Source organism: Ptiloglossa arizonensis, chromosome 6 (genome assembly GCF_051014685.1).
Source record: "Ptiloglossa arizonensis isolate GNS036 chromosome 6, iyPtiAriz1_principal, whole genome shotgun sequence".
NCBI classification, from domain to species: Eukaryota; Metazoa; Arthropoda; class Insecta; order Hymenoptera; family Colletidae; genus Ptiloglossa; species Ptiloglossa arizonensis.
Genome location: NC_135053.1, coordinates 314,231 through 337,820, shown reverse-complemented (window position 1 = coordinate 337,820; position 23,590 = coordinate 314,231). Strand labels below are relative to the sequence as shown.

At 33.8% G+C, this 23,590-nt stretch overlaps 1 protein-coding gene across 1 annotated transcript in view; it reads right to left on the bottom strand.

Moving 5' to 3' along the window:
* Positions 1–23,590, bottom strand: part of LOC143148111 (uncharacterized) — a 72,210-nt gene that overhangs the window by 9,778 nt on the left and 38,842 nt on the right. Inside the window, exons 2-4 of the mRNA XM_076314039.1 lie at positions 22,379–22,511; positions 13,198–13,340; positions 4,217–4,358 (exon numbers count right to left, since the gene is read on the bottom strand). Of these exons, the coding sequence (XP_076170154.1) occupies positions 4,217–4,358; positions 13,198–13,340; positions 22,379–22,511 (418 nt within the window). The remainder of the gene's footprint in view (positions 1–4,216; positions 4,359–13,197; positions 13,341–22,378; positions 22,512–23,590) is intronic.

Here is a 23,590-nt window from a genome sequence, read left to right as displayed (position 1 = left end):
TTTAACACTACTCTGACTGTATTTTTGATGCCCAACACGTGTCACGCTGTTTACTCACACCGACTCACAGATTCGTTCTAATCCTCGATTCCTACTAGAATTTGGGGCACTCGTGGACTAGAATTTGCTCATACTCGTGTAAATGTGTACAATATTGGGTTGGGATGTTTAACACTAGGACTATCGACGATGAACGTACTTCTATTTGTCTTAGATCGCGTAAGTGTCTTCGAAGTTAGATGGGGAAAGGGGAAATTAATTTACGAGTACCGTTGATTGTCTATTTCAATAATATGGTATCGTAATTTTAGGATAACGTAGGTTTAAGAAAACGTAGCTCTGAGACAGCATTTGACAGTAACGAGCGAGGGTAATAAAAGAGAAAGTAAGGGTCAAAGAAGATTCAATGAAATAACAGGTAAGGGCCTTTTTTCCTTTTTCGGAAGGAAAGGCAGCGTTGAATCGAGCAGTGTTGAACGAAGCAGTGTTAAACCGAGCAGGATTGAGCCGAGAAGTGTCGAGCGAACAGTCGTGAAGCGTTGTAGAGAGTTGTGTCATAGTCGCTGTTCTTCGGTCCGAGACACGCTACAATAATGCAGTATTGTAATTTTAGCATATTGTATGGTAAATAGTTAAGGAAAATTTGCTTTAAAAGAGCATTTGGAGTAAAAGAGAAAATAAGCATCGGAGCAGATTCAACGAAAAAGCGAATAAAGGCTTTTCCTTTTTTGGAAAGAAAGGCAATGTTGAACCGAAAAGTGTTGAATCGAGCAATGTTGAATCGAGCAATGTTGAATCGAGCAATGTTGATCGAAGCAGTGTCGAAACGAGCAGGGTTGAGCGAAGAGTCATGATGAACGTTGCAGAAAGTGTCATATGTGTCATAGTCACGCTATTTACTGTTATCCAACTATTGTCAAAGTATTAATTAGTAAATTATACTACAATAATCGTCCACAAATGTTGCGGGCAAACACACCGTTAATGAGTAAGTAATTTTAAAAAGAAATTTGAAACCGATCAAATTGACCCCTTTGGTAGCCTAGTGTTGATTCTGGAAAGAATGCGAGTACTGTTCGTCGGTACTTTCAACACGAAAAGTGTCTAGGGATTGATGCATTGTCTTCTCTAGCAAACGTGCAACTAAGATGTACACAGGTGTCGCTAGTTCACTCTATAATAATAGAGTGAGTCACTAGGTGTCACTCAACTGTTTAAACAGAAAATTCTCCATAACTATACACTCAACTGTTTAAACAGAAAATTCTCCATAACTATACACTCAACTGTTTAAACAGAAAATTCTCCATAACTATACACTCAACTGTTTAAACAGAAAATTCTCCATAACTATACACTCAACTGTTTAAACAGAAAATCGTATACAGTTTGATCAGAATCTCGATTCGTTTACTTTGCAGTACACTGGTGACATGTATAAAACAACAGTTATGTTCAAAAGTTGTTCTAACGAGGATTTATCAATAATGGTTTCATTGCTGTAGAAATACAAAAGGGTGACGGAAGCGCCAATGAGTATTAAATTTCACAATATATATTAACCAATAGTAAAAATTTCTGAGCGATATTTTCTGCACTTCAAACTATTATATCTTGTATTTTGAAATTGTAAAATAAGTATCCCACAGTATTACACTAGAATAGTCAAACTACCAATTCTCCATAAAAAAGTAACGTAGCAGAGACAAAAAATTAAATAACTTTTCTTTCATTTGTGAAGACATAGTTCCGCTAATTTTAACCGTTCGTTAAAGAATATCGATCGATTTTCTTTTTTATCCGCGAGAAAAATGTGAAAAAGTAACGTAAACATTTATCGTGCGTAAAATCGCGAATTCCTTTGCTGATCATTCTCGTTGAATAGTATTGTAACTCCGCCACTCTGATCAACGAAACTTTTTATCGGCTTGACCGAACGCGAGTAATTATCGACTAACGTTACCAAACGACACAGAAAAGTGTACCGTAGATGCAACTTTTTATGTGACACATAAAAGACGTCATATCAATAAGCATTTCCAACAAACATTACCTGCGTAACGTTTCTCTCGTTAACCAAGAAGGACACTAAAGTTTCCGGTTGTAATTAAAAGCATCAATCTTCGATACAAGAATCCTCGATCCGTTAAATTAATTATCAAGACGACACTACTGGAACAAATTACCCGACGAAACGACTGTTCGATGCAATTATAAGAAACCTTTTTCTTCTCTTTTCCTTTTTTTCCTTTACAAACGAACGACTTCAATGATGCTATGACACTATTCTGCAGAATTTACAATGAAACCTATACGAAAAGCGAATGCATTGTGCATACGCAAAAGTCGAATGACAATGTATGGAAATTAATGGCGGATGCAGGTGAGACATTAATAAAAGTCAAGGTGAGCCTACAATTACATACCACTATACGACGTTCACCGTACTATTATTATAATATTAATTTATGCAATCGATAATAGGTATTATCTAATTAGCGCAGAATGAAAAAACACCCGGTATTATCAGGTTGCAGAAAATACAGAACTCCGATAACTACGGATAAATGATGCTGAAAATGCTTGCAAGTATCGAGACTCGTACGATTATTGAACTAACCAATCTCATAAGAATAAACCAATTGAATAAAAGAATATTCGCTACCAATGGTCCATAAAGTCTTATCAACAATTTGCTTTTGTCTTACACGAAAGATTTGGCATTTATTGCTAAGTGATTACTTCTTTTATTTGTCAACATAATGCAACGAATAAAGTTTGCACAAAAGTATCGAAATTTCATTGTACTTGAGGCTAATTAAATTAAATTTTTTAATGCGTTTATCATCACCATTTACGTTGAAAAGTTGTCCGCCACAGACCATGTTTCACTTGTGGTAATTTTATGCAAATAAAATGCATTGTACAGACCAATTGCACAATCATACGTTATATGTGACTTTGTGTATCATTTATTTTCGCGTGCATAAGATATAAAAACATTGCACGCGTCATATGTGAAACGTGATAGCCATCATGTTAATGTAGCAAATTATATTGAATCTGTAACAAAATACTCTCTTATGAAATCAATTTTCTTTTATAGATTATCGATAGAAGAATTATAAATTCAGTTAAAGTTTTCGAACACAGTTTCACTAAGAAAATATATTTAACGATAATATGATCTATTATTTAACGATAGTATAATCGTATGTTCGATGTAATAGTTTAAATTCAGTTCTTCGAACTTGAATTTTTTACAAACTCTAATTTCCACTTGCCATCTATCAACAATTTTTAAATTTGTAAATTTTTCAATAAATATTTCAAAGATTAAAAAATCTTTCAACTTCCACAAATTATTGCACATGAAAGATACATAACGATGTGTAAATAAATAAGATTATCCTTGAAAAAATGTTACACAACTTTCGATAACAAAGAAAGAAAACAAGTAAAACCATCATTCTTAGCAACATCGCGGAACCTATTGAATATTTTCAGCCATATACTGATAACATAAGGATGAGAAATAAAGAATAGGATCCCAACTTTCGTTCCGCGCTTCAAAAAATTCTCACAAAGACGTAGATGGATGATGGTGTCTTGAAACTTTGGTATCCAATATGGGAGTCTCATCACGATCCTTCACCTTCGAAGTAGAGAACAATGAGAAAGAAAACAAAGTGCGCGTCGCGAGAGAAACTTTCGACAATTAAAATTTATCAATTTTTCTTCCAAATCTTTGATAAATGTATAATCTGTTGAACAGAAGAAACGACCTTCTTCTACTCAAAAACCTTTCGTTATGAAATTGAAACAACGAGTTATCTTTTACGTGAATCATGGTGAAGTAGAGAGACGAATAAAATCTTCGTATAATAAATAAGAATCTGAACTAGCATTTACCTAAACAAATTATCGTTTAAACAGACATCCAAATAATATTTCACACTTGTATAAAATATTTAAATATAACGTTACAAAATCTTTCGAAGGCATACTACTGTTACAGAATGTACTTGACCTCTCATTCATCTTCAATAATATCGTTATTTCATTTCCTTCCAGTTAAACTAAATTAATGTGAAAGAATGTACTCGGCACCGTTAATCCATTTTCAGGTCCACACAAGAGATTTTTTTTTTTATCAAGAAATTACTCGCTTAACGGGTTAAAGAGAACCTCTTGTGAGATAGTAATGTTCACTCACCAGCAGAGGGATTTGAAAGATCCGCCCAGATACGTCGTGGAATCTGGTTTCTGGATCTCTTCGGTGATTCTCTGATATCTTTTGGAACAGAGCTCGTACATGGGCTGCACCTTCTGCATGCATGGTGCATATTTCAGAAATTCTGTAAACAGAAAATAAACAACAATGAAGTTCACATAGCGGGAACACGAGAATCGAAAATGAACAATTTTACGAATTATCAAACAAAATATCTCTTCATTCCACAATTCGATCCGATATGAGTTCCATACACCACACAAACGAGTTGTATTTTATTTTCTTCGTTAATATTTTCAATTTGTAATGTTATTTTATTCTTAAAATATTAGTATCTTGCGATTCAATACAATTAATATATATAGTATTAATTAACGATGTTCAAGTATGTATTGATTTGTCAAAATTAATTTGTAATAATATTTGTAACATATATAAAATTATTTGAGGTAAAAGTAAGGAGGAATTACACGGCTTTCCAAACCTCCGCGTACTTCGAAGAGCAACTGTAATATCTACACGATGTATGCATCTTATCGATCCTCTATCCATCGCAAGGAAAAAGAAAGAACAGTCTCGGATTAAGGTGTACGTGGTACTGCGCATATCGCGCGTAAGTAGAATATGCCTTACGAAGGTTGACGATAACGTCTAACTGGTCACACTCGCATAAAAGGTCTACTTATTTTCGAAGAATATCTGCTTTCTTATTTCTTTTCCTCAAATTTAATATCGCTATATTTCCATTTAATCTACACATTCTTCCTTCAGTTTGCATTCTATCACGACGCATGCTTTGTTAGATTTATTCGAATAAATATTCGCACTCTATACGATAGATGCACAATAAATATATACACTCTGAAATATAGAGTGAAAAATAAAACAATTCGAATATTTCTTCGAATAAATATATATTATATTTCTTCGAAGAACGACGATATTCGTCGTTCGATACTATCGACGAACAATGTACAGATCATTTACATATACACGGAAATTATTAGTCTCAAAAATGACCTTCGCTCAAAATTATTGACTCGTTCTTGAATCGAACGAATTCAAAGCACGGCGGGTACACAGAAACGATTAAACTCAAAAATATCCGAAAGATCGAACCTCCAACGGAAACTAGTTCCTCTATTTCGAACGATCACTTCGATCGAGAAGCCATTTCATCGGTCGACGTACTATTAATTAGCCCCGTGTTCCACGGTATTTCAACCATGGCACGTTCAACGAAGGAAAACTTAAGTAAACATAATAACATCGATAACCTACCGTTCCTCGAGTCAATTACCAATATTGACTCGCGGGAAAGCGAAAAACCGCATCCGTGTACGTAGGTATCAGTTCGAGGTCCTTCCAATTCGCGTATCGACTATTGATATCTGCGTAGGTCCGATTCGATGGTGAAATTTAAAAATGGAAGGATCGACTCGCACGAGCTATTTACGAAGATGGCCGTGCAACGGCAACGAACAAACTCGGCCATTCGGGTCATCGATATCGAGCTCATTAAGACTAACGTTACCAGTATTGCTCTTAACGAGGCGCTAATCGCGTAATCGATTTCGAGATAGCTGTGCAGATCGATCAGCGACCGGCCACAGGAGCCAATGCGGCTCGATGACCACTCGACTGAATAACGCATTCTACGGCCCCCTGGGAGGTGAAACAGTGTTTAGCGCGGTTCGATTCGTGCGTCGATGTACGAACTCATTTTCTTCGTTTATTTCCGCGTAATCGATTGATGTGGCTCTGTCGTTGAAACTGATCGAACATGTACCTACTAATTTTGCATCGTACTGCAAGCACATGGAGTAAACTTTGTTCCTTCGAGGAGGATCCCGTGCAAACTCTGGCAAAAAGTAATCGATCGAACAAACAGATCGGTTTTATTTGCACGAAAGTAACAGAGAGAAATTGTGCACTTTCGCGTTCTGTATTTTTTTTTATAAATTCGAAACTTGGAAAATTATATTATATTGTAATGTGTAATTATATTATATTGTAATGTGTAATTATATTGTATTGTAATGTGTAATTATATTATATTGTAATGTGATCATATTATATTGTAATGTGATCATATTATATTGTAATGTGTAATTATATTATATTGTAATGTGATCATATTATATTGTAATGTGTAATTATATTACATTGTAATGTGTAATTATATTATATTGTAATGTGTAATTATATTATATTGTAATGTGTAATTATATTATATTGTAATGTGTAATCATATTATATTGTAATGTGTAATTATATTATATTGTATTGTGTAATTATATTATATTGTAATGTGTAATTATACTATATTGTAATGTGTAATTATATTATATTGTAATGTGTAATTATATTATATTGTAATGTGTAATTATATTATATTGTAATGTGTAATTATATTATATTGTAATGTGTAATTATATTATATTGTATGTATATGTAAATGAAATTTATTCGATCCTAATATTCGATCTCGAGTATAGAAAATAATCTATTTAACGTGGAATTACCCTATAAAGCAATTAATCGAAAGAATATTATAATAAATAGTACGAACGAACATTTTGAAACGAGACGAATAGGAACTAATGAAACATTAAAATTATTTACTAACTGTTTGATAAAATTCGTAACATACAATATAATTTAGACTTCCTCGCTAATGCAAAGATACAATAAACATCATTATATAATTTACACATCATTTCGTAATGTCAATCCGGTTTTATTCAGCATTTATTAAATGTGCAGAAATATATGTAAAAGAAATTTAATATATTTGGATAAAGTATTAATACGTAAATCAGTGTCTCCATTCATTTACAGAATAGAAAATTCATTATCAGGAGAAATTTCAATATTTAAAGGATTTCAAAACAATCGGAGAACGTATGCATTGCAATAATTTTAAAATTAATTTTTCATACGAAACATTTGATAATTGAAATCAAAATTTTCATTTCACAATACGAGAACGATCAAATTCATTTTTCGAAACACTATTTTACTAAATACATAAAGATGTTTATTATTCTCCTACTAGTCCGAAAAAAAGTTAACTCTGCTATTACACTTCTTTTATTAAATAGCAATAATAGTGTATTCTACTTTTCATTAAGTCACATTAATTCGTTTGAAAAATTAATTTAACAAAGTATTTACAGGAAGAGATAAAATAGATCCGTGGCAAATAAAGAATCGTTTAAAATACTTTGGAAATGTAGAAGCATTTTTGTTAAACATTTATATATAGCCAGAATTTAACCAATGTTGCTACAGTTTAAACGAAATAACAGCCGACCTTTCGTTTTCGACATACAGGCGTATAATGCAAAATCGTAACGTTCACAGGAATACTAAAAAAAATAAAACATAGAGAAAAAGATAAATTACAACATTGAAAATTTTTAAGACAACTCTATACTATTCCTTTTTAATTATACCGTAAAAGTGAAACAATTTACTTTAAATTCAAAAATTAATGTAGTTATTTATTTTATTTTAATATCCGTAATAGTTTATTATACTTCAAAGTCCGTATAAAACTAAAATATCCCGGAATTTAACTTTTGTCAATCTGGTAGAAAGAAACCTTTCAAATCTATTTTTGTTTTATTCGAACAAAAATCAAACAACAACGATCAACCTCGTTCAAGCACAAACGTAATCTCTTTTCAGAATTATTTCCAAAAGCATCCTGCCAAATTTCATTGTATACAGAATACGCGATTCATCGTTTCATCGTTCAATATTATGCAAAGACAACTTACGCCGGGTTAACGCTACATTAACGCTAGAACGTATTAGTTTAGATTAACATACGAAAATGGATAATCGTGGAAAAATTACTTAATCTTGAATACGTAAACGAATAGTCTCGTAAATATTGCGGGATTCGACCGAATCTAGGTGTAATTGAGCAAATAAATGAACGTCATGCGCAAGAGTGCATTATTCAGTTTTCCATGATGCAAAAGCACTCACAATGAAGTCGAAACGAGACAATCGGGAAACGAACTGGAACGAAAATATGAAATTTCATAAAGTGTAACAAATTCGAGTAAAATTGTCCACGGGTAAACTGGTTCACGATAGAATATGACAATTTCACTGTCAGATTGAAATTCCACGGAAGATATATTCACCATGAATTTCATTGATACGTCTACAGTCCATACTTAATCTACGTGGGCTAAATCCATTGGCCATTAGGGTCAATAATGTATTCGGCACTCGCTAAATTATAGATATATCGATAATGCAGTCCACTCGTAGAACACAAGACCGCTCGATAATTTCTCTTACGATGACAAATGCACTAGTTGTTTGAACTGGAAATCTGCTGGACGTAAGGCTTTTAAGAAATGCAAATTTAATTAATGAAAAAAAAAGAAAACTATCGCTAATTTTATGCAAATTTTCCTGGAAGCCAGTTCAAGTTTTTTTTGTCATTTACTTCGTTTTGACAATGTCAAAATGCCAACACTATTGATAAAAATACTTGGAAATTAAGTCTCGAAAAATTAAAGGTTAGACATCACGCGCATATTGACGGTGTGGCTTTATAGGTAATTTTTAAACATTTTTTACTTGTGTCGTTTAAATATTTATGACATTCACTTCTTCTTTCTGCAAGGGCTAAGCAACGAATTAATCAATAACCAAATTATAGATATTCAGATATTACAAGATTGCAAAAGTGTTATACACGCTTTAGAAACTTTAACTGGAAAAGCATTAAAAACAAATACAGCAAAAGATGCAGAATCGACAAAAAAAAGTAAGATGCTATATCAGTGTGTAATGGAAGCAAAAAATAAACGGACGAAGTGCAATAATTTATCGAAACCATAACAGACGTGTCAGAAATAAAAAAAATAACGTATATAGAAAACATTCGATAAATATTGTACTCTGCTAATTTAACATCAAAAGAATCAAGCTCAGATTAATCCCGTGTTGGTACTTTATTTTATAATATCGTTCTATTTCATAAATTAATGTAAATTAATATTAAAAGAATGTAAAAACATGTGCAATCAAAAAATACAAAATACTCAAATATTATAAGTCCCGTGAACCTTTCTGCGTGACATAAAAAACATTCTACAATCTCCATTGGCAAGTGAACAAATTTCAGTGTAATGGCATCAATCAAGAGGAAATCCGTCTAACAATGCATTCTACACTCTCAAAATTACAGGAATATCGCAGCTAACTCTCGCAGCTAAATCGAGATCAATTCGAGAAGCTTCATCTCCAAGATGGAACCACAAACGTTCAAACATTCGAATTAAATTGATCGTAACTGACGTGTCTTTATACCTTAATACAAAATTCCGGTATTTAGAGTTGAAGGTTTCGTTGCTACAAAAAGGTCTTGATACGACGACACGACTGTCTGCATTTCGTTGAATCGCAATCAAGTCGAGAAACACTTCGGGCGTATCGAACAAACGAAACTGCAACGAGAATAAATCTAATAAAAGGCTCACGGTACCGCTCCGATACTCGACTTCAACTGGTCGTTAATATCGTAGGTTATTTAAGCATAAAATATTTGTCTTCAACGATCACTCAAATTTATAAAATTCCCGTTCGTTTCGTAAGGTTGCAGATCGCGCGAATTTCACGGGGAGAAATGTTGAATGAATTAACCGTGCACTTGAGAATGCAGTTCTGGGCGTCTTCGTTATCGTAATACATTATTCAATAATTAAGCTTGTATTCTAATAAAAGAAACTATTATCACGTTTTCAACGCGTGTCACATAATCGGAACGAAGTTAACAAAATGATCCATTCGTTAACTCCTGCATCGCTCTTTTCCTTGTAAGGGGACACGTCACATTTCCGATTTCCCAAATTCAATATCTTTTTTCTTTCTTTTTCTTAAAATCTAACATTTTAAGCATATTTGCCCCAAGATACTAAGGCAAAATTCGAAATATTAACGAAGATACAACGTTCTCCGCGAAACGTGTTTCAGTGCTCTGGTTGCTACTTGGCGCTGAGCGCACTAAACCATAAATTTTGAACGCGTTTTTCTCGAACGTTTTCTCCTCACCTTTTTATACTCGTAGTACACATATAGACACTCCTTTTCTCTAATACTTTCTGAAAAAAAAAAACCTTTGAAAACTGTCGAATTTTGTTGTGCGAAATTTACATTTCCTTTCTTAAAACGTACGCCGTTCCTGAACAAATGAAAATTTTTAAAATTCTGCAAATACAACGATAGCGACATTTCAGTTTCTGAAAGTTCTAATTTGATTTAATTCTAATGATTAGAACCTGAAAAGTCTACGCTACAATGGCGACTAAGAACTACGAGGACGTTTATATGTATGTATTTTCTACATATATTAACATGTTTTTACGAAAATTGGCTACAGTTTTATATTAAACATTCCTTAGCGTCATTAAAAAATATCCAACAGTTAACATTTTCTCAGTTTCAAAGGTGTTCCTCCTTCGACTATCGCTTCTAATTCTATATGAATAAAACTGCAAGAGTTTTCAAAACAATGTAGTCTGTTCTTTTTTTAACACTAAAACTACCAACGGTGAACATATTCCTAATTTGTCTCGGATCACATAAGTGTCTTCAAAATTAGACGAAGAAAGGGCAAATTAATTTACAAGTACCATTAGTTGTCTATTTTAATAATTAACCACGAATATTATAAGGAAAGACACGGTTAATAATTAAGTAATTTTAAAAAGAAGTTTGAAACACGTCAAATTGACCCCTGAAACGAAAGGATTGTTTATTTCGAATCTTATAAACGGAGAACACAAAGTACATCTCTAGCGCCACAACTGAGAATGGTCAGTTAACAGTTTCTAAGCAATCGAAAACGTTATGGCACTCTTGGACTCAGAGACACGGAAAACGGCACGTACCAGCACTCAAAATCTGAGAAATACAAGTACTTGGAACACCCTATCCAGTTTGTTTCGTATATAAATGGTCGTATCGTTAGCCACTTGGAACCCTTGAGAAACTCGCCCTGAAGTTTCCTTAAGCATAAATTGTTGTCGAACGTTCGCTATTACAATTTCGGATTTCAACGTTTCAAGCACACCAAAACTATTTGTTCTCTGCACATTTGATTTACATTTCAATTAGAAATCCTCTTCGGTAATATTTAATTATTATTAGAGACTTCCTTTCGCTTTGTACAGGGTACTTCATTACCAAAGTAATTTCAGATTCACGGCCGAATTTTTAGAAAAAAAGATCACAGTGAACTTCTTCAATCTTGACCTGTATCTCCAAGAGGACTTCTGGAATGACTATTGACCCCGTGCACTTCTAGTTCATAGTTCTCGTGTTATGTTTTACAAACACACAGAGATAGAAGAACTTGGATGATTAAACTTTCATGCTTCGTTTCGATCTATAGAAGCCGTTAGAAAACCACAGATCGTTAAGTTACAAGAATTTTATATTTAACACGCGTTAAAGTAATGAGCGAGTGTCGATTTTCGTCATCTCGTGTTATACGAGTTCCGGAAAATGGAATACGGCAACGAGTGCAACAAATAACACGTGTGTCGTTTATGGGGTAGGTGTTTCATCGGGTGGAACATGCAGGAAGTGGTTCGATCGATTTCGGAAGAGAAATTTCAATCTAGAAGATGAGCCACGAGCCGGACAAAGATGGAATTCGTAATCTGGTGAACGAAACGAGGAGTTTGTCGGTGCGAGAAATGTCGCAAATGCTAAACATCTCAATGCATGTGTACATAGACGTTTGAAGCAAACGGAAATGCTGCCAAAGCTGGACGTGTGGGTTCAGCTCGCGAAGTAATTGCCTCGATCGTGTAGCAAATCACGTATCCTTGCTTGCGCATATGCGTTTGTGAAATATTGTAGTGTAGCAACTGAAAATGAAAAACGGATCGTGTACGAAAATTCCCAAAGGAAACGAATTTGAACCGAAAGAGAAAATCCAGCAGAACGACTCGCGAAAGCTGGTTTACACCCTCGTGAAGTTCTGTTTTCTCTACGATAGGACTATCGAGGAATTTTGTTTCTCAAAATCGGACAATTAACGCAGATCTGTATCGTGTTCGACTTGAAAAATGAAGAAAAAAAATTGCAGAAAAATCTACAAAACTTACAATACATAAATCGTGGTAATGTGATTTTTCATTACAACCTCAGACCGAATGCTGAACGAGATATGTAGAAAATTTATATGAATTTCGTTGGGAAATTTTATCCCATCCACCTTATTCTCTGAAAATTGCACCATCGGACTTCTACTCGTTTCGATCGTTACAACATTGTTTAGCTGGCAAGAAATTTGATAATGCGAACGCGATAGAAAATGTTTTAGAAAAATATTTTGTCGATAAAGCAAAGAAATTTTATACTGATAGGATTATATTGTTGTCTAAAAAATGGGAAAAGGTTGTGCAAAGAGATAAGCTTCATAGATAAGATGAAAATATTACTTTATACGGTAAAAAAATAAAGAAGGCAAGAACTTTGGGACGATCTAATACAATAGAATATATACAACTTATTTTACTTTTTAAATGTCTAATCTTATTTTTCTTTTACACATCTTTATCCTTATCTAGCATTTGATCAAATAATTGGCTACCTTTACTACAGGATCATTCGTAAATTTTGTATTCTTTCTATATTTCTATTTATCGTAAACGAAATTATACCAATAGCAGCATTATTATTATTCTACGAGTACGTATACTACGAATTTGTTCAATTCGAATCCCGTAAAATTAAAATTCGAAAGGCGACTGAAACGATCCTGGATGTTAAATTCGACCCAAGTCGAAAGTGTTAAAACTTTTAACCCAAAGGGTTAAAACTTTCGAAGGATTTGCATTAAATGTGCCGTCATTGCATTAAATGCGATCCGTGTAATTATATCGAGCGGCGAAAGTAAGAAACACATTGCTAGTTCGACTTACCATCTTGATAAGGGCCGTCGTGACAGAGCTCCATAATCACCTCGTTGGTACTCGCGTAGAGAGAGTAAAACTGCCCCCTCTGTTTCTCCTGCAAGCATTCGACCGTGTACGTCTGGATGCACTTTATGCCAGCCTCCATGTGTCTACGAGAAGAAGAAAGACTCGTTGATGCGGGCATGAAAGTATAATGGTAATTAGGATCTGGAAGCGCACCGAGTGCCCTGCCACGATGGAACTTCGGAAATTTAAAGTAACGGGGCCCATATTACGGTGAATTCGCTTTCTAAGGGGGCCGAGTCAGAACGTGGATACAAATTGTTCAACGCGGCGAGGGAACGTTCCGACTCGTTGAGAACAGTTTCGTCATTTCTGTCGGAAAAATATATCTCGTGAACGAGCAAACCGACTTCTCTCCAGTTTCGACGGTAGCTAATTTCAGCAACGAAGCATGCAAGTAAGAACTTCTCGATTTCGCGAACTGAGCAAACTGGAATCTCGAAAGCAAGAAACGACGATTTGAAACAAAACTATTCAATTCCGAAAATCAGAACACGAATAACTAAAAGAAGTAATAACGAAAAGAGAATGCAATTACAACGTAATAGTTAAATGCCTTAGGTGGAGAGAAATATCACGAATCAAATACTATTGAAAAATATTATATCTTTAAAGAAACAATATTATTTGAACACTTTTGTGATTATCGTTGAAATTTTCTATTAGGGTTAGCTCCAATTGATATTTATTCCGGGATTGAAAGTATTTGCTGCAGTTGAGAATAACGTTTTACCATTTTATAACATTTTCATATTTACGTTGCAGATATTATGTCGTCTTTCTCCGTTTTTTCTTAAATATTTCCAAGTGTTCCATTCGAGAAAAATTCTTTAGATCAATTTGCAGCATAGTGGTTAAAATACACTGGTCTGAGCCTTAATTGTTTAAAATCTACAGAGATCCTATTTCTTTTATTAATAAGGGCTTTTATTATTAATGATCTTACAGTATTTAAGTCTCGCACCTTAATAACGATAGAAAAATGAAGGTATTATGTTCGATAATTGAACAAATATTACGCAATATAAATTTTTTAAGAGAAAATTGCTAGTTCACATTAGAAAATACATTATACTCGGATGAAATATTTTAGAAAAATAAACCCCTATTTTTTATATATATAATACTCCTCTAATATTCGCTGATAAAAATATTTAGAGTAAATACTTGATAAATACGACCACATCAAATTATTACTTTTTATTGGATATTACAGAATAATTTTCTGTTGCACAATACGTTGATCCAATAAAATTGTCTTTACAGATTCAAGTATCTTTATTACAGTCTCATTTACCTTCGTTATAACAAAAGGTTTTTTCCCCTCTAAAATATTTTTCAATGAATAAAAAGTTTTAATAAGGTTGCACAAATCAAATCTATTTAAGTATAAATTTAATGAGATAGAGTAAAAACTTGAAAAGAGACTGGGAATTATAAAAGAAGTTTCTTAATATGGAAAGTACTTTTTCTTATCCTTAATGAAGAGGAAATCCTGAGAAAAGAACAAAGAAAGTTTCTAGTAATGATCAAAATGTTCGATCTTGCTTTTTATCAAAATAAAGTACTGTACATCGACTCCTCGTACTTTCTCCAAACTTTAAATTATACGTCGTCTTTAATAGTCACTAAATTATATTTCTTTACAGAGAAAGTAGAATAATTATTGTAAAAAGGAATCTATACTTTTAAATATATCTATGGAACTATGAAGAAACAATTTGATCCATCCTATCCAAGAATGTAGCATCCACGTGAAATGATAATTCCATTAACGTCAGTACCGTGAAAAATAAAAAAAGAAATCCAATAAGGTATTTACATCTGTCCTCGTCAGCGAAATAATTATCTTGCTGTTGCTTACTGGGACGATCACAGCACGACTTTTCTTTTATTTCCTTCAAGCTTTCTCGATGGTTGTCAAGTAACGACACATATCAATTGCGGATTTTAATTACAATTTCGCTGAGTGGAAAACTCGAAGACACCGTAGAAGTAATAGGTTGCTCGATAAGTTTCGTCGTTCGATAAAAAATGGAGCTATTAGATTCGTCGTTATATTTTTCTAAAAATGATACTACTGTTCGATGAACATGTGTGAAGTTTCATGTAGATTTGTCGACTCATTCGTATATTTATAGTTGTTCAAAGTTGAAGTGTCATAGTCTTTTTTTACGATAGAAAAACGACAAAACTTATCGAACAATCTAGTATAATATGTGCACAAGCCACGGGTAACGCTTGGAAATTAAAAATTATCATTAGATGACCACTTCGGTAACTAGATTAAAACTAAACATGTAATACAGCTTTAATCATTGTGACGACCGCACGATATTTTCAAAACCTCTACAAAAGAGACTTCGATTATTTGAAGAAAAATTTTAAATATACCATACATTCGGATTGACATGGCTTTTTCAAAATATGAACATTAATTTCGAAATGATGCGATTATACAATTTAGTATGCGAATGAATCGAATCGACCGAGTAAAATAAATATGTATACAATGTGCGGTACAACCGAATACGAGGTGATTTTACATAAAACAACGAATCGAAAGTGTGAAATATAATTTTTTTTTGTACAAAACTTTATTTTTGAAATGAAAAATTTTATAAAAATGTGGAGTACGAGTCAGTGAGAAAGTAAATTGTAAAAATTTCATTACTTCGCTATTTTGATCACAATTTTCTTAGGCAAAAAATGCGGTAAACGGGTAATAATTTCTGATTGTAAGTTATTACTTTTACACATTATACAAACATAATAGGCTTTAGTGAACGTATATATTTTCTTGAAAACGAAGTCTCGTTCAAAAAAATGTTATTCTACATCTTGGATAATTCCTTGCACGTGAAACCATCTCCCACTAGATTACGCTACTCGATTGAAAACAACTCGTACATATCGAAACTTTTAACCCTCTTTACTGAGAAGTGTCAATTAACGATAGACAATGAAAATTTCCTTCTCTCTTTGTTTTTTCTTCTTCCTGTAGTACTCTCAGCCCCAAACAACAACGACCATCAGATTTTCTTAATGCTTCTGAATTTTTATGCTAGAAAAGAACTAATTTCCATGACTCGGATACCATTGTACAATACTAGGTTGTTCGATAAGTTGTCGTTCGATAAAACTTATTAAACAATACAGTACTACGTTGCTCGATAAGCTTCACCGAACAACCTATTATATCCGTATCCTGCTCATTGTTAACCGTTCAAAAAATCCGAAACCTATGGTACATAAGGGTACATTTTACACAGGAAATAACGACGAATTGTAGAAGTTAGAAATTCTCTTACAATCGTCAGTGATACAGAGGTGGATCATACGCGAAAGTCAAGTGTTGCAGCAGCCCCTCAATTCTCCGCTATTGAATCATAGCGATGCATTATTTCGCGTGTTGAATCTACCTAACCAGTTTAAGAGCAGCCGCACGAATAAGGAAAGGCGGTTCAAGTGTGCCCCCGTCGGCTTTCGCATTAAAATTTCAAATTTCAATTGCATTTCGCGCAGTGGGAAATCGGCCGAATTCGTCGTATTCGCGCTACCACGGACTTACCGGCACGCATCCATGAAATTTAGAAACTGGCACGAACTTCTTCCAACTCGGTTCAAGCGAAACGTAAATCGACCGAGAGCGTTTCTTCTGCGCCCATTCTTATCGCTCGCATTCCCAAATATTTTACATACGAAGCGCTCAAAAATTCCCATCAGATTCCGGATACGATGATTACAAGCACTGTACGACAGAATTTAGAATAGTTCGTGAAAGCTGTTCCATCTCCATTCCCTGTTTTTAGTTTATCCCTTGTCAGATTCCGGATACGATGATTACAAACACTGTACGACGGAATTTAGAATAGTTCGTGAAAGCTGTCCCATCTCCGTTCTTTATTTTCTAGTTTATCGCCAGCTTCTACGTAACGACAGTTAACATTATCGACGAATGACGCATTATTTCATCGAAGTACGATAACATCTGTTACGAATATTATGGTACATATTGCGTCAAACGAATATCGCTCGCAGGAAACTGTGAGCATTTGACCATGATTGTGGTTAAAACTTCGAACATTATTTATAGCAAGGATTTACAAGTTAACGCGAAGCTAATCTCCATTGTAAAAGTGTATTAAAATTTTCAAAACACGATACAGAAGACACTTTAGGAGAACAGGTTTGAAGATTACGTACCATCTTCGGTGAAAGTTATGTCGAAAGTAGCAACGAAAATGAATATTTAATGAAGATTTGCAAGATGATTTCTAGTAAACGATCTATTGTTTCGGGCATCCTCGAAGAACGCAAAGAATGCAATTATTCCCTGTATTGGATCTAATTAATCACAGCTAGAAGCCATCAACGAAACCAAAATCGATGTCAACATGCATCGTTGGTGAACATCCTTATTAACGCGATGCACGAGGCACTTCTGACGCGCCAGGTCACCAGATCTTCAAAGCCTTGCTCCTCGTCCTCTGCAAATTAACTGGCTTGTCAACAAGAATTTTCCCGCAAATGAGCAATTAGCAGTTCTCTCACCCTCATCAAGAAGTCCACCGGTAACAAATATTCAACGCGCACCTACATCGTGCAAAGTAACTTTAAAGCCTTGGCTCGACAAGATTACGAGATGTAGAATAAGAGAGAAAGAAATTGAAGAACCGGACCAGGAATCAACGATAAATGCATTGTTGGACCATGTACCCATTAGGAGCACAAATATCCAACGTCGAGCTATTTTACTCGAAACAGAAGATGTTCAGTGTGCTACGTCTCTAATGACACATTGACCGTAATATGAACCGAATTATAATTTCTTCGCTATTTTTTCAATTCAACATTTGCACGTTTCTTTTTACTTTGACAGTCTTCGATTCAATTGAATCGTTAATGGCCGGAAAAACTGCGAATTCTAATTAGAGTACATCTGTCTCAAATCTTTCGAAACAATGTATCCGAGACCCAATCTTTGAACTCTAGAAGTAGCAAAAGTTCTAACGGTTGAACTTCTTTAACAATACTCTAAATCGTCCGAACTCCGGGAAATTCTGAACTTTATGCATCTTTTAAATTTTCAAGTAAATTTCTTCAGTTACTACAATTATACTTCCATTCCATCACGCTAGACAAACATTTCTTTTATTCGTTCTATTCTTTTCTTTCCTATATGCGGAAACCCCACTTTGTCGCAGTAGGATCGTTTCATTTAAACAGAATTAATCTTCCCTTTTAATTTCTTCCAGATGCGCAAAATACACTTTGTACTTCCAATGCGCAATTACGTTTAGTATTTACTACATACCGAGTCAAAAAATTCTAAAATTTGTGAATCTCTTAAACACTCGACTAAATTCGTTCAGTTACTACGATTATATTTCCATTCCATCACGTTGTACCAGATTCATACTTTCGTACAAGCAAATAGTGAAAATATATCGCCAGACAAAACTTTCTTTCGTTCGTTCTATTCTTTTTTTTTTTTTTTTTTCCTTATATGGGGAAAACCCACTTCATTGCAGTAGGATCGTTTAATTTGAATAGAGTTAATCCCTTTCCTTTTAATTTCCTCCAGATGTGCAAAATACACTTTGTACTTCCAATGCGCAATTACGTTTAGTATTTACTACATATCGAGTCAAGAAGTTTCCTCCGTCAGAGATTGCACGTGGGCAGATACGATCTCGGTAAAAAGTTTATCCAACTTTCGAGTACCTGCACAGTCCTAAGCTTTTTCTGGTACCGTTTATTTCCCTCCGTTTCGGGAATACCATTCTCGAGGCCCTTTCGCGAGAAAAAGAATGTGGAAATTACGACAAAATTTCCCAGTCGCGAAAATTTATGGTTTTCCGACATGGTACAGGGCCGTGACTCTGAAAATCACGCGCATTCGTACAATCGCACATTTTATGTACACGCGAACACGTTATCGCTCCGCCGCTTGATTTCACCGAGTCTCCAAAATTCGCGAAATGTCAGTCGAATAATTCTCGTATCGATCTCCTTACGACACGAGCGTGACTGTTATTTATTCGAGTTCAACTGCTCGTTTTCGAACGATGTCTTTTCAAACATCCTATAGAATCAACGTTCTCGTTATTCGTAACATTAAAGATTCTGCTCGATAGCGAGCTCAATTGATAGGTTGCTCGATAAGTTTTGTCGTTCGATAAGAAATGTGGTACTATTGTTTGCGATACTACTGTTCGATGAACATGTGTGAAGTTTCGTGTAGATCTGTCAACTCATTCGTATATTTACAGTTCAAAGTTGAAGTGTCATAGTACCTTTTTACAATTGAAAAAACAACAAAACTTATTGAACAGCCTAGTATTACGATTGAAAACGAACGTGATTCGTAATAGCTACGAAACAATTAATTCAACACGATCGTCTACTTATAATCTTGCTTTCTGTGTTCGAATTTTAATTATTAATCGTTTCGATCGAATCGATTGTGTTTAAAGTTCGAACAATATACCCTTAAACCCTTCAAACACTAAGGATCGGCAACTTTCAAAATGGCAGGCATGATCACCACGATGAGCCAACACCTGACAATGTAGAGGGAACGTAAAAAAAATGTTTCGATGTAGAAAAATGTTGGAATGTAACAATCGCAGAAGTATCATTTTTTTGTATCATTTTAAACCTACACCTTGTCTCGAATGCAACATTTTCTTTTTCCTTTTTGAAGGGGACCTTTCTTCCAACACTATAAATCAGTGCTTTAAACATACAAAAGAAGCTTTGTGAGAATTAGAAAATACGTTAAAGTGTAAAATCAACTAATATTCGAAACGATTACAAATTTTATACGAAAAGATTCGAATATATCGATAATTGAACGCGGTTCGTTGACCTCGCGAGAAATTTACATAAAAGTAACACCGTGTTTGAAGTACGTTCTTTGCGATAAAATTACTTCAATGAAGGGAAAACCACCTGCGAGTCATTATTCCCGCACAAAAGTTTGATAGCCCGGATGAAGAATGAAGATGAATCTGAACCGTAAATCTGCACGCGAACAACCGACTAATTAAACATACTTTCGTATAATTTGCCACGTCTTGCACCGTTACAAACTTCCTCTGATTTACAATTTTTATTTCACTTAACAAATTGCCCGCATTTCACTGCTTCGTTGCAAAATAAAAAAACAGCTTCGTACGGTATTTCTAATAATTCTGCAAGAACGAAAAATAAATATTTGAATACAAATCGAAGATTTCGTATAAACATAAAAAAAAAAAAAAAAGTAAATATCTACCGCAAGTAAATATCTATCGAGTAAACTATCGATGGAAAAGTAAATAATTATTAACATCGGAATAACGTCCATTTCGCATTTTTCACTATTTAAAGCAACTGGGTTTGTAGATTGTTTTATAGATAATAAATTCCTATTGAATGATATTTAAAACAATTTGCTTCGCTACATTAATAACAATTCCACGAACAATAAAAGAATCTATGATCAATGTTTACGTCAAATCGATGTTAGTGTCTCACCAGTATAAAATAAAAATGAGTAAAAATTATTTGTTCCCTAGAAAATTAAATTAGTGCGAAAAGTTGAATAAGAGTTTTAAGAAAAGTTAAACGAAATAAAAATGAAATATTTTGCAGAATAGCTAATCGTCGTAGTTTTTAAAAATCGACTATACGAAATCCATCTATATAAAAGACCACTTAAAGCTCCAAAGAAATCTCTGGCCCACTCCACTCCTTAAACTTTCTGTAAATTAGCAAATGAACTTATTTGAATTCTCTCTCAGCCCTACCAACTTGCTCCCTGAATTTCTCGATCAAGAAAACGAACGAATAGTCAATAAAACCAAAGTGGAACGCGTTTAAAAAAAAATTTACCTCCCATTAAAGTTTCGTCGATTGATCTAATTATCAGTACAATCGACTCGAAAAACTGGGTGGTTCCGAAACCATCGAAACTCTAACGACACTGAGTAAGCAAGAACGTTCGAGTTCCGTGTTGAAGTTCAACAATGGCTCGATCAAAAACTCCCCCTAACTTCTCCGTAAGTTTCCGCAATGCGGACAAAAAAAAAAAACAGAATCCAGTAAGAGCGGAGGAAAATGAATTCATATCAATTCTTTACATCGAATGACCAAATTTTCATATCAGAATTCGAAAGAATACTAATTCGTGGTAAGAAGAATATTACATTTGTTTTGAATTTAATAATTAACGAAGTGTACGCGAAAATATACTTTTTTCTTATTAAAATTCTTACGAATGTTGGTACAAAATGTTGGGCATTGAAAAATTGTAAGAGACATTGAAATTTTGAGAAAAATTGTAAGATAAGAAAAAAACGGTTAGAACAATATATAATTATCTAGGAATTATACATTTATGTACATAAATTTGTAATAGGAATTATACGTTCATCTAGGAATGATACGTTTATGTACATAAATTTGTAATAGGAATTATACGTTTATGTACAATAAATGTGATAAATAATTCTAAAATGATTATTTTCACAATTTCTTCGATAACAGACTTCTGCGTAGCCAAAATACGAAAAAGCTTGTAACTTGGAGACAAGTTGGTATAGAACTCTCGTTTATACGAAATTTAACCACGACTTCGATGCCCTGAATTTACCTCCTAAGCTACATAGTGTAACTTACATCCATTACTAACGAGACGCTGTGTACCATGTAGTAGTTTTAAAAATATTGTATTGTACACAACTACTGTTATTATACATCGTTCGAGTAGGTGATCCATTAATTGTTCTAAGCAGCATACTTTATCCCCGAAATAAACTACCCAACATTGAAGCAACTTCGGTAGAACAAATAATGAGTCAAATATTTTCCTTCCATCTAAGTTAAAAGGATTCAGCATGAAACTTTTTAATCATCCTGATGATTCTTTCCCTCTTAGTATTCCTTTCAAAGTATTGAAATTCAAGAAAAGGATCGCTTCACTAGAAATGTTTTCTACTTTCTTTCCTAGAAGTTTTCTCAATGCGGATCGAAAATGGAGCTGTGTCCCCTGGAATAACGAGCGAAATGAATTCATCCGGAGGCACCGCGATGAAGTTAAACGATCTGGTTAATATACGAACTCGGAGAAACTTACGGGCATATCTGTTGCAGCAGTACTTCCTTTTTCGTCGTTAAACTCAACTCGCTATTATAGACTTTCTCAAGGGGTCTTCCACACTCCACCACTCTTTCGTGTCCACACTCCTGGCTCCGACAACTGCCAAGCACTGAAAAATAAAAACAATATTTACGTGTCAGTAGAATAGCCACAAATCCATTCAACAAAGTATATATAACTTGTATAGAGGTTGAGTCCTGCAATATAATCGGCGTGTATCTTTTCCATAGTTGATAATAGTAGAAAGTAAAACGAAAGACTTACTTGTTTCTGATAACGAAAAATAAAATAATAATTAAAATAGTCAGTACAAGCGTAATATATTTATATAATAATAATAACGTATATACGTTTCGACCCCGAGTTTAAAGTCTTACCACTATAATAAGAAAAAACAAATTGTATATATGTAGTAAGAGACGAACAAAAAGAAATGATTAATATGTCACAGATGGATAAATCAATATGAACTTGCAATAGAAGGTTGAAGAATGAAATACATAGTTAAAGAATATAACACTGTATTACAAGTAAGTTATTTTATTTTTTGAACGAAGTTTGTATGCAGAAAAGGAAACATGATTCCATTTCAATAAAGAGTACAGTTGCATTTTGTAAAGTGCATCATTGCACTAGCGGAAACAGTAGTCTCGTTCAAAATTGTACATTATGAAACATCCAGTACCACTTTTTTCTAGTTTTATAATATCCTTAAACGAATCTCTGATTTAGATACCGTCTTGTTTACCATTTATGGGGTCAACACGAATAAAATATCGTGGCACATTTATTTGTCACATTAACCTTTACTTAACCCCCTTGTAGCTGAAGACGACTATATAATTGCCAGCTGCAGAACGCTAACTGCACTTAGAACGATTATAGTTGCTTAAGGACATTGTTTCAGTGGATGTATTATGTAATTTATTTTATTCTATCGAAGGCAACCATTATTAAATGGTCAGTGTTTTATTTATAGTTGAAATTAGACAAGTTTTTTAACCGGCGGTTTTTGTTTAATAAATAAACGTTTCGAACATAATATGTGCTTCTTTGAATATATTGTAATAATACAAAAAGAATTCTTTTTTCTTCTTTTGGTTAAGATTCGATATTTCATGTACAGTAAATTTCTGATGCATTTCTATTAATAATCCAAGTATTTGTCATATTATTATACATTACACA